Source organism: Erinaceus europaeus, chromosome 10 (genome assembly GCF_950295315.1).
Source record: "Erinaceus europaeus chromosome 10, mEriEur2.1, whole genome shotgun sequence".
NCBI classification, from domain to species: Eukaryota; Metazoa; Chordata; class Mammalia; order Eulipotyphla; family Erinaceidae; genus Erinaceus; species Erinaceus europaeus.
The window spans coordinates 121,282,052-121,294,722 of record NC_080171.1 but is presented as its reverse complement, the minus strand read 5'-3'; the positions used below and the strand labels follow the sequence as shown (position 1 = coordinate 121,294,722).

Here is a 12,671-nt window from a genome sequence, read left to right as displayed (position 1 = left end):
CAAAGCACAAGAACTGGCATAAGGATCCTGGTTCAAGCCCCGGCTCCCCACCTGCAGGGGAGTCACTTCACAGGCGGTGAAGCAGGTCTGCAAGTGTCTGTCTTTCTCTCCCCCTCTCTGTCTTCCCCTCCTCTCTCCATTTCTCTCTGTCCTATCCAACAACGACGACATCAATAACTACAACAATAAAACAACAAGGGCAACAAAAGGGAATAAACAAATAAATATAAAATTAAATTAAAAATTAAAAAAAAAGAAACCCAACCAACAAACCTCCACAGAAACAAAAATTTACATCAGCCAATAAAAAAGTAAAATTTCATGTTCCCATTTTGGCAAGAACTATACAAATGTGATCATATTGTCACACCTCTAATTTTTTTTTCCCTGTTCAGTGACCTCTGACATTTGAGAAACTCTCTAAACACAACACACTTTCTTAAACTGTAATTTTCTTATGAAGCAAGTGTGGTCAGGTGTGAGACTTTTTTTTTTTGCCTCCAGGGTTACTGTTGGGGCTCGGTGCCTGCACCATGAATCCACTACTCCTGGAGGCCATTTCCCCCCCTTTTGTTGCCCTTGTTGTTGTAGCCTTGTTGTGGTTCTTATTGTTTTTGATGCCGTTCGTTGTTGGATAGAACAGAGAGAAATGAAGAGAGGAGGGGAAGACAGAGAGGAGGAGAGAAAGACAGACACCTGCAGATACGCTTTACCGCCTGTGAAGCGACTCCCCTGCAGGTGGGGAGCCGGGGGCTCGAACTGGGATTCCTATGCTTAACCTGCTGCGCTACCGCTCGACCCCTAGGTATGATATTTTTATAGCCCCCAGTGAGTGCCCTCCCCAAGTAATGGAGCTGTGGGCTACCAAGATACTTCCCCGGATAGTGCATCTATTTACATATATATATATCCCAGGTGAGCCTGGCCCAACCGCATGGGAAGAAGCTTCTCTGCTGTGGCTTTTCCCCTCTCTCCAGTCTTGTTCTTTCTATCTGAAAAAAGCCAGTCTAGAGAAGGTGTAGCCCAGGTAGGACAAACAGAAACAAATGGCATTTGGCTTCTACAGGACCACCTGTAATTTTACTGTGGGTGTGTCTAGAGGAAGAGACACTTGTCTCAGATTTGTGGACTGACTCCACATAAATGTCAGTCACTCAGGCAAACAAAGCTGGTCTGATGAGAAGTCACAATCGTCCAGATTCTAGAGCCCAGGCTCCCTATTTTGAGGGAGCTCCCCTCTTAGTGATGTGTCTCTGTGAAGACACACCAGATCATGTGTCACACAGCTCCTTACCACACATATTCACATGGACACGGGGCAAATCAATTCTCCCAAGACCTTGCTCACTGCAGAAACTAGAGGGTTTGAGTGCCGCTGGGCACAGGTGTCCGTCCCACCTGCCATCCAGTGCCGGAGTCAGGCCCAGGTTTCCCTGTGTCCAGAAGCCTGAGGGGTCCTTTGTCCTGGAAGCCTTCAGAGCATCTCACCAATTACACTGAGCCCAGGCAGACAGTTTTCATCTTATTCTTGGACTCTCCTAAGTGACTTACTCCAACTGACGTGGGCCAAGCTGATGCTGAAAGAACCCGGACATGGTGCAGGAGCAGGTTGGGTGGAACTTATCCCTTCACTTCCTGGCCTGAGAAAGTGTCTTCTTCAGTGAGATCCTGGGAATTCCTGCACGTGAGGATAGAATTATAAATCTTCAGTGCTGGACCCAGTTTGATCTTCATCACTTCCACAATGTCTGTCTGGGTCAGAAGTAGGAAGGCCTTACCATCAATCTGCTGCAATAAATACACACCAGTAAAATAAAAAACACCCTGCCATCAAGCCTGTCTAACTCTCAGTAGCTCCTGCGTGTTGAGCTGTGATTAGCTGGTCCCCCTGTGGGCTGAGTGACAGAAGAGGAGGCCACCCCTCACGGGACTAAGTGCCAAGCTTTATTCTGCTCCTTCTCTGCCCCCTGCAATCTGAAGCTCAGCTAGATCAAAAAGGTGCTCACTCAGCTAACCATGAAGCCAGTATACCCTAGTGGATACACCCTAGGTGAAATTTCTGCTGTGACATTTATTTCCAAAAAGTGGCCTGAATTTGTAAATTAACAGTAACCCAACGTCACCCAGTAAATCTCCGGGAATATGTTTTTTTTCCCCAGATAACAGCACCAAACACACATTTTATGATTATGATAGTGAGGTCGAGAAATATGTTAGCATTCTTACAATAGCAGTAGCAAATAAAATTTGCTATCAACTTCTTTTTCTTCTAGCGTTTGCCCTTCTTCTGTAGCCAGTCAACAGCGTCAGGTTGAGCCTGATGTAAAGTTTCCAGACCTCCTTTGAATCTGGAGAAATGGCAGTCGTTGACTATGTGGGTCATAGTCTGTCTGGAGCCACAGGGGTAGTTCGGGTCATCTCTGGCTCCCCAGCGATGGAACATAGCGGCGCACCAGCCATGGCCTGTTCGATAGCGATTGAGGAGGACCCAACTAAGATGGGGTATCAGGCTATCAACTAAGATGGGGTATCAGGCAGTCACCAGAATTCATCTCTCAATGAATCACTTCATGATTTGACAAAGTGTTCAAAATTCAATAAGCAACAAAATGTGGTATGTTGGTATTGAAAGAACTGCTAATTTGTAAAAATTAAGTGAGCATACCTTCATCTATACATATGTATATCTATCATACATCTTACCTCCAATGTGGAGAGAAATTAGATTTATTTGGCAGTATGGTGGTTTAGCTATAATTGCTTCCTTTTAATGTTCCTATTGTGTACCTTTCTTTGATAAACACCATTATAAGAAGACACATCGGAGGCTGGGTGGTGGCACATCAGGTTAATATTACAAAGCACAAGGACCTATACAAGTATCCTGGTTCAAGCCCCCGGCTCCACACCTGCAGGGGGGTCACCTTAAGAGAGGTGAAGCAGGTCTGCAGGTGTCTGTCTTTCTTTCTCCCTCTCTGTCTTCCCCTCTCCTCTCAATTTTTCTCTGTCCTATCAAAAAACTAAAAATAAAAAAAAATGGCCACAGTGGATTTGTAGAGCAGGCACCGAGTCCCAGTGATAACCCTGGAGGGAAAAAAAAAGTTACACAAAGGAAATGTTTCATGTATCAACTTGTAAAGATTACATGGTGGTCTGAAATGTAGTTGCCTTGCTTGACTCACATGCCAGGAAATGGCCGGTGGAGACTGCTTCTCTATGACTTTGAGAGGCCCTGACATGCTCAGGTTTGAGACTTGGGGACAATGTGTGTGTTCCTCCAGTCACCTCTTCTATTCACAGACAGACTCAGAATGAGCCCTGACTCCAGGTCTGAGAAGCCGGAAGAAAAGGTTTGGTACAGGAACATCCTTTCTTGAACACGGATCAGTAGTTCTAACCCTTTTCAGTTAAGAATACAATGTCCATGTCTCACCAAGAGGGGTCCATCATGGGGGTGGGCTGTGTTATGGTTTCAAAAAGCTTTCTGTGAATTTATGTTGTCCATTGAAGAACCATCTTCTAGAGAAATAAAGCAACTTTCCCAGAGATAAAGAGTATATTTCCCATGGTAGAGAAAGAACCTCCCTACTTCTGTACCCAGTACAGGCTCAGGTTCAGACAAAGCTCACAAATCTATGGTTTGTGGGGTAATCTGGCGGCGGTGGTGGTGACAGGTGAGGAGGATAATAGTTAATATCAACAGATATTTTTGTCTGGTCTATGTGTCTGGTCCTCCCTATAGCCTGCTAAAGTGGATAAGGAATCCTACAATCATACATCTGACAACTTGCTCAAGTTCACACAGCTTCTCAGAGGTGATGCTGGGGTTGTAGGCAGGGTTTGTTGTCTACAGAGGGAGCCATTTGCTTGGTATGACTGTCAGTTATGTAGTTATTCTTCTGGGGAGAGAACTGGGAGAAGTACTGTAAACACAAGAAAACGAACCTTTAAAGGTTCACTTACGTAAGTCTGTGCTTTACAGATCAGGACAAGACAGCTCAAGTAAGAGAGCCTGGGCAGTGGTGTACTTGGTTGGCGGTCCATGTTACCATTCACAAGCATCTGGGTTCAAGCCTTGGTCCACACCTGCAGAGGAGAAGCAGTACTACAAGTCCCCCCTTCTCTCTATCTTCCCTTCTCTCTCTCTGTCCCCCTCCCCCTCTCTTATATATTATATCTTATATATTAATATCAGTATTATATATATATATAATACTGGATATATATATATAATACTGGATATACAGTATTATATATATAATACTGGATAGAGGAAGAGAGAGAGAGAAGGCCCTGAGCTTCCTGGTCTTCCACGTTTTATAGTCCTTTCTCAGGAAGTACTACAGAGAAAGAAACTGAGATGGAAGAAGAGGTAAAGAGAGAGAGAGAGAGAGAGAGAGAGAGAGAGTTTGTCAGTGATCTGCCTGCCCCTGGTGAACTCCCCTGGCTATAAATATTGGATTTGAGCAATCTGATTTGCAGAGACTTGTGGACAAAGTGGGTCTTGGGTTCTACTAAGCAGTGAGAGTGGCCCACATGTGTAACCATGCCCTATTATGCTCGTCATGAATCAGGCACCCAAGGTGAAACCACATTCCCATTGGCAGCCACCAGATGGGCATCACAGCTGTCCCCATACTGAATTCCCTGGGGCTACACAGTTTGTTGGTCTTTGAGGGATCCAGGACCCCAAACACAAAGAGCACTGCTCCTGAGTCACGCAGACTCTGGCCTACAGAGAGGAGGGAGGGTGCCGCATCCTAGATTCTGTGAGTGTAGTCTTCCTGGGCACGTCTAAAATGAAGATGGAGGCCCTGGGCTCTCAGAAGGCTATGAGATAAATCATCTGCCCTTTTGGTCATAGAATCAGATTCCTCAGTGGTGGATACGCCATTGGGGAGGTGCAGTGAGGACCCACGGACAACACAGTTAAGTACTTAGCTTAGGACCTGGCATGTGGCAAGACCACAGCTAGCAGCATAGCAGCACCGTCATTCTGGTCCGGGTACAGCTGTTTTTCTGGAGCTACTAGAATATGAATACTTGTTGGTCTGCTTCTAAATTCTGCTTCTAAGACCCCTTCTGTTTCATTGGTTTAACCCCTCCTGCTTAACACTGTCTTCTATTTACATAACTACTGTTAACTAAGCACCGCCCTGCCTCCAGGGCATTGGTTTAATCCTCACTGTTTCTCATGCTTTTTCCTTCTCCCCACCTCCTATCCTACCTACATCCTCTTCGGACCTGACACTTCTGCCTCGGGATATAGAAGGACAGGATTGTGATTAGAGATAGCTTAGATTGCGCTGCATTCCACATGAATAAAGACTGAACTGCGTACCACTCAGCCATGAGTCCCTGGTCGTCTCTCTCTCCCGCCCGTGAAGCTAGCCCGACAAATACTAACTTTGTGGCAAGTGTAAAGCAGCTTGCTACAGTGTCAGTGAGAGGAGATAAGAAGCTGAAACTTCAGGAAAGAATTTCTGTCCCTCCTGAGGCAGGTGCACAGCAGACACACAGGAAGTTGCCACTTTGACTCAGGAATAGAGAGATGACACACTTTTCTGGGCCCAGACCCTGCGAGAATCCCTGTCTAAATCCACAGTGCAGAGATGTCCCGGCATTCAGAGTTATTTATCAACAAGCTGATGGACAACATTAATGAGATAACGAATGCATGTGCTCAAACAGCCCGTTTCCTGAGCACGCCGTGTGGCCACAGCACAGCTGAATGTAAGTGAGCCAAAGCGAGGCTCTCGCAGCCCAGCCCCATGAACTCAGCCTTCTTTCCCTCCCCTTGTGCTTCTTCCCTGAACCACTCTAATCTAAATGTACATCCACAGAAACTAAGCACTTCTGAGTCTAGGAGTATAGAAGTACCCACATCCATATGTAACTTTTCCATTTCCTACCTCTTTCTTGAAGCACTTGGAATGCTCTTCACAGCCCAAAAGAGACTGTACAAAATAAGTCAGCTAGAGAGCAAGATTTAAAAAAAGCCTGAATTAAAACATGCACCTGGTGGTGGTGGAACACCTGGTTGAGTGCACAGGTTACCATGCACAAGGACCTGCGTTCGAGGCCCCGGTCCCTGCCTACAGGGCGGAAAGCTTTTTGAGTGGTGAGGCAGTGCTGCAGATGTCTCCCTGTCTCTCTTCCTCTCTGTCGGCCCCTTCCCTCTTGATTTCTGGCTGTCTTTATCCAATAAATATAAAGATAATTAAATTATTTTTAAAAAATACATGCGCCTGAAATAATTTCTTAGGTTGTAGCCATCCAGCACTTTTATAACATATACCTCAAATGCTTCAGCTGCTAGGATTTAAATCATAGCCACCATACATGTTACTAGCATTCTCCAGCTCAGAAGTCAAACCTGCCCAGCCCCTTTCCTGCTCTCTAGTTTCTAAACTGACCTGCATAGGTTACAGTGATCAAGATGAGGAGGGCAGCTGCCCTCGAGTAGAGCTCTGACATTCTGAAATGTCTCACCTCATCTTCCCATTAGCTCTGTGGGGTCAGGGAGAGCTGAGGGTAACGGCCTGTGTGCAGCAGTGATCACCACAAAGACATTTCCTCCTGATCTTCTGGCAGACTCCAGGAGGTCCCTCTCACCCATCTGAGTTTTTATTAAATTGCCTTGACAGAAAGTCAAGGAATCGGGAGCTGGGTGGTGGAGTACGGGGTTAAGTGCACATAGTGTGAAGACTTGCACAAGGATCCTGGTTCGAGCCTCCGGCTCCCCATCTGCGGGGGGGGGGGTGTCACTTCACAAGCAGTGAAGCCGGTGTCTGTCTTCTCTCTCCTTCTCTGTCTTTCCCTCCTCTCTCAATATCTCTCTGTCCTATCCAATAAAATGAAAAAAAAAAAAGGCCGCAAAAGCAACAGATTCATATTGCAGGCACCAAACCAAACCCCAGCAATAACCCTGGAGGCAAAAACAAACAGAAAGTCAAGAAATCCATACAGAGTGAATTCCCATACAGACAACGATGAAACTGGAGCCTAAAGGGTTGGAAAATGTCCTCGGAGTCCCACAGGGTTGGGACGTATCCCAGAGATCATTTTGGAACTCAACCCTTCTGGAAAAATCAATCTCTTCACCTTGATTTCCCAAACTTACCATTCCTCTCCTTCTCCCTCTCCCTTTCCATTTGCTCCAGCTTCCTTTTGAGCGGAGAGATCAGATAATAATCAGGTGGCTATCCCTTTCTGTCCTTGATTCTTGAGTGAGGCAATCAGGCAACTCTCACTCATCTGGGCTGATCTCACATAACATGATTCCTCAAGCTCCATCTTAGATGAGGTGAAGAAGCTGTCCTATTTTTTTCAGTTGAGTAGTATTCCATTGTGTATACAGAGCACACCTTTCTTAGCCACTCATCTGACCGTGGACACCTGGGTTGCTTCCAAGTTTGGGCTACTATAAAGCACGCTGCTATGAACAGAGGTGTACGCAGTTCTTTTTGGCAAATGACTCCGGGGAAGAAGGGGAAGGGGCACCTGGAGGGCTTTGCAGTCTAGTGCAAGGTGGACTAGGACCTAAGCTGGATGTGAGAGCCTTTTTTACAGACGCCTAGCACAGGGTGAGGAGACACCTTAGACCCATGTGCTGACAATTGCGCTATAATTCATTAAACCCCAGTAATGAAAGAAAGAAAGAAAAAAAGAAATCTAACGGTTATTTCAGGAAGTCACTGAGTATCTTTGATGACATTCTGGGGAACTGACTGAACAAGGTACTAAGGGAGAGACTTCCCAGAATCTGAATGACAGCTGGATGCTGGCACATCTGGCGGGATCTGGCCCTGTGAAAACAGGCGAGAGCCTAGCTTGATACAGCTGTAAGTAAATTCTCTGACATGAGAACTGCAGCACAGCTGTCTTGTTTTTTGCTACTCACTCCTCCCCTTCCCCTCCCATGTTGGTTCCCTACTTTGTATCAAGCTTAATGGCTTACACCTGAAGGCCCATGAGAAGGGCGAGATACTCAGGGCCTTTTATCAAAGTGCTTCTTTTATTTGCTATAATCAAAGGGCTCTGGTGGACCTGATTCTTACAAACCTTCTAGGACGTGTCACAGGACACAGTGACCTTCTCACAGCAGGCTGGAAAGAACATCCTGGCGTTGGCTGATTCTTGGGTGAGAGGAGCCAGGAACCTGCAGGGACCGGCAGAGACGATGTATTCCCAGGGGCTGGCACTCTCCTGGCTGCTCTCCTCTCACCGCTGTTACTTAGTCTGCTTAATAGGAAGATTTCACAATTTTTTTTTTTTTGCCTCCGGGGTTATCACTAGGGCTCAGGGATGCATCGGATCGACCTTCTCGTGGTGCATCCCGTGAGGACCCATTCATTGGGGAAACTGACGATCCTTCCTAGCCGACTGAATCCACATGGATCCCAGTCACTTTCAAAGCCAGCAACAAGCAGCTCCTGACAGCTTTCAACCTGACCTGTTGACTGGCTACGGAAGAAGGGCAAACGCTAGAAGAAGAAGTGCCTGCACTGCGAATCCACTGCTCCTGGAGGCTATTTTCCCATTTTGCTGCCCTTGTTGTTATTGTTGTTGTTGTTGTTGTTGGATAGGACAGAGAGAAACGGACAGAGGAGGGGAAGACAGAGAGGGGGAGAGAAAGATAGACACCTGCAGACCTGCTTCACTGCCTGTGAGGTGACCCCCTGCCCTGCAGGTGGACAGCTGGAGGCTCAAACCGAGATCCTTGCACTGGTGCTTACACTTCCTGCCATGTGCGCTTTACCCGCTGAGCTACTGCCCGGCTCCCTGGGAAGACTTCACAACAACTTTTTAAGGGAAACCAGCATGCTGGCATCTGTTTTATTAACCTCTGATGCCACAAGTATGTTTTATTATGAGTCACTTAGTCAGCGTCCTTCTAAAGTACAAGGTGATGCAAATTAGGAAAAGCAAACAAACAAACAAGCCCCAAACCAGTCACGATGCTAGCTCACAATAAATAGCAGCTTCAAGCCCCAGAACACCCGGCAGGTGCTAGGCGCCCCATGCAGGCCTTGGCTCCTAGCAATGCTCAGATGCTCTGGTCTCTGGCTTCCTATAGGCCTAGGAAGCCGAGTCTATTTGCTGAACTTAGAGAAGCTTCTCTTTCGTAGGTGGACAGGAAACATGGAATGTCTGTTTGCAGGGTTGATTCACAGAGACATGGTCACTGTGGCACGTGGACCAGGTATTGGGTGGTCCTGGCCACCCAGAGGTGGGTATTGCCCCGTTGTCATTATTCAAAACTGTTAAGTCAGTATGGATCCACTGTCTGAACAAATCACACTTTGAGCTTCAATAGAAAGTCCATTTTGCTACCAAATTTTTTTTTCTAACTGAAAATGCGTGAGCTTTAACATGCTAGAGAGGAGTTTCAGAAAATGCTCTTCTCTGTCTCCCCTTACAAGATTTTTTTTTCTTTTTTTGGAGGGCAGGGGAGATAGTATAATGGTTATGCAGCAGACTTTCATGCCCGAGGCTCTGAGGTCCCAGGGTTAATCCACTAAAACAGTGCTGAGCAGTACTCTGGTCTTTCTCTCTGTATCTCTTTCTCCCTCTCTCTTTCTCTCCCTCATTATAAATAAAATGAACCCTACATTTTTTAAAAAGACTTCTTCTTCAGGCTCATAGTAAATGTGGAGAAAGGCTCATGGCAGTGAGTTCCGCGACACAGGAAATGCCCATCCGCTGCCTCTACTCAAGATGGCTGTGTGGACCCAGCTGCCTGTCGTAAATGACAAGAGCCTTGGTATAGGCCTCAGGTGGTGGACCTCGGCCTTCGCACAGACAGGCATGTCTGGTGTGGAGGCTGACATGCAGGCATTGCTCCGCTGTCACAGCTGACACCCTAGCTTTGTTCTGGAAGGACACGGAGTCAGTTAATTCTGGGTAGGACCCAGCAGTCTGGAGAGACTGAGATGCCACAGCGAGCTATTGGGTGAGTCCATTACTTCACCAGACGTAGCCCCACAGTGGACCTGCTTCTCCTGCATCTTGTAAAAGCTCAGCGGGTCTTGTTTCTTCTGCGGGGCGGCAGCTCCCTTCAGTCCTTTCGCAAGGCGGTGTTCTCTAACCTACCAAGTCTGTAGCTACGTGCCTAACAGTACTGGCTGGAAGTCCACTGGGAATCCTGTTTCTAGCCCAAGTTTCATTTTTATTTTTAACAGCAGTGTTTGTTTGGCCTTTTTTAAAGGGTCCAACTGTACAAGGCTGCTAACTTAGTTAGCAGTTCCCTGAACCCCTTTGTGGGCCCCTATAGGACCCTGCCCTCAATGTGGCTCAACAGTAGTAGAGACAGCCCCATTCTCCGCAGGGAGGTTGGACAATATACTCTACCTACCACCTGAGGAAGATGGGTCCTGAAATTAGTGCAGCCTGGGATGTTCCTAGCCGTGACCACGGAATGTGAGCTCAGACCTACAGGGATGCAGAGGTTACACAGGCTCCTGCACTGAATATGGGCTCCAGATCAAATTGATGGGGTTTACAGTCAACAACATTTATACACTTTCCCCATATTTAGAAGATACTCTCTTCCCTGATCCAGCTTTTGGGTCCTTTCAATTAAAAAGTATCTTCCTTAAAAGAAAACTTTAGATATGAGGTCTTTTCTATAATGCTATAGGAAGAAATTTATTTTTTTAATTTTTTTTTATTGCCTTCACCAGGGTTTCATCATTCCAGGCTGAGTTTTTCAGCTAGAGAGACAGACAGAGACAGAGTGACAGGAAGAGAGAGGAAGCCACACCCAGCATGGAGGCTCCCCAAGAGTTTAATCTTCCCGGGTCATAGCTAAAGAAGTACACTATTCAAACAAGCTATTCTGCTGGTCCTGTAAACAGTGGTATTTACTTGGTCCTTCTTAAAAATTAATATTGTAAACGTGTATATTAATTATCAGATCCACTTTCCTTCTGTTTAGCAGCTCACACAATGTTGTGACCTAATTAACTGGGTTGTTTGTTTGTTTGTTTGTTTTTGCCTCCCGGCTTATCACTTGGACTTGGTGCTGGAACTATGAATCCACTGCTACTGGAGACCATCTTCTCCATTTTTTTTGGACAGGACAGGGAGAAATGGAGAGAGAAGGGGGAGATAGGGAGAGGGAGAGAAAGACAGACACCTGCAGACCTGCTTCACCGCTTGTGAAGCGACCCCCTGCAGGTGGGGAGCCGGGGGCTCGAACCAGGATCCTTGTGCGGGTCCTTGTGCCTAGTACTATGTGCACTTAGCCAGTCTAATGAACTCTTTTTTTTTAATATTTATTTTATTTATTTATTCCCTTTTGTTGCCCTTGTTGTTTTATTGTTGTAGTTATTATTGTTGTTGTCGTTGTTGGATAGGACAGAGAGAAACGGAGAGAGGAGGGGAAGACAGAGAGGGGGAGAGAAAGACAGACACCTGCAGACCTGCTTCACTGCCTGTGAAGCGACTCCCCTGCAGGTGGTGAGCCGGGATTCGAACCGGGATCCTTATGCCGGTCCTTGTGCTTTGTGCCACCTGCGCTTAACCCGCTGCGCTACCGCCCGACTCCCCTAATGAACTCTTAAACACAAGCCTAAAGTCAACCAGATCACCTGTGAGTGCAGGTAGACAAAGAGGTGGCAGCACACACCGGCTCAGCAGTGGGGAGCTACAGAATGTACTGAGCCCTGCAGGCGCCATGAAGAGGAGCCTTCAGAGCACGGAGCTGTCCTGGGGTGGGAGGGACACTGCTCAGAGTGGGGACACAGGCCTGACATGCTAATGCATCTGAACTAGGCCTCCCTGGCCTAAACTTACGACAAGGGGCTGGAGGCTGGGTGTTCTGCCTGACTTATCCCAGGGCCCACAGCACAGAGATGGTGCTGGGCTAAGGTTGAGGAGAGCAGGATGAAAATCAAGTCATGACTTTTTCTTTTATCCATGTGGATCTTGTATTTATCTGAGAGAGCAGATGGAGGGCTGAGAAGAAATTCTCAGCAGCTGTATTTGTTCCATCCCAGGGTCCCAAGGCGCCATTACTTACCTCATCCACTGTCCATCAGGCCACCTGGCCAGCCTGGATGTTGGCCACACCGGGCAGAAGCTTACAGTGCTGCTCCCTTCCCAGGGGGAGGTCACGGAAGGGGCTGGCTGACACGGACGGCATGAAGACGGACTGGTGAGTCTGCTCTGCAGAGTTTTCTGAAAAACAGGGGAGGCTGCAGAGGGGAGGTGAGGCACAGACCGTAGGCCTTGTGAGTCAGTGAATGCCCTCCAGGCCTGCCCTCATCAGTGAGGCCTGGAGTCAGGTGAGTGTGGTCACAGGGAAACCCTGGTCTCTGGTCACACAGCAACATTGCCAGGAGTCCCAGAGCAGGCCTGACAATGCTGCTGTTTCAAAACCATGCTTGTGAGAAACAGATGTCATACAAGGTCCAGAAGACTGTGGCTTTTTGTCCAGGAAGTTCAAACAATCTTGATGAGACTCTGTATGATGTCAATAAAGAGCTAGCTTGTCAGGAACACTGGCCTTCCCCCCCCCCTTTTTTTTTCTTCTCTAAACCTGGAGCTGTGGAAATAGAGAGCCTCAAAGGCTGTGACCATTAGTGGGGTCAGCACACAGAGCCACCCAGGATGTGAACACACACCCCGAATAATCTCTAAGTGGATGCTACTTCAAATGCCTGCAG

The 12,671-nt window shown here is 47.2% G+C and overlaps 1 protein-coding gene across 1 annotated transcript in view; it reads right to left on the bottom strand.

Moving 5' to 3' along the window:
• Nucleotides 1–788: 788 nt before the first annotated feature.
• Nucleotides 789–12,671, bottom strand: part of L3MBTL4 (L3MBTL histone methyl-lysine binding protein 4) — a 272,867-nt gene continuing 260,984 nt past the window's right edge. Inside the window, 3 exon segments of the mRNA XM_060200807.1 lie at nucleotides 789–1,788; nucleotides 5,913–5,975; nucleotides 12,026–12,183. Coding sequence (XP_060056790.1) covers nucleotides 1,621–1,788; nucleotides 5,913–5,975; nucleotides 12,026–12,183 — 389 coding nt within the window. The 3' untranslated portion in view covers nucleotides 789–1,620.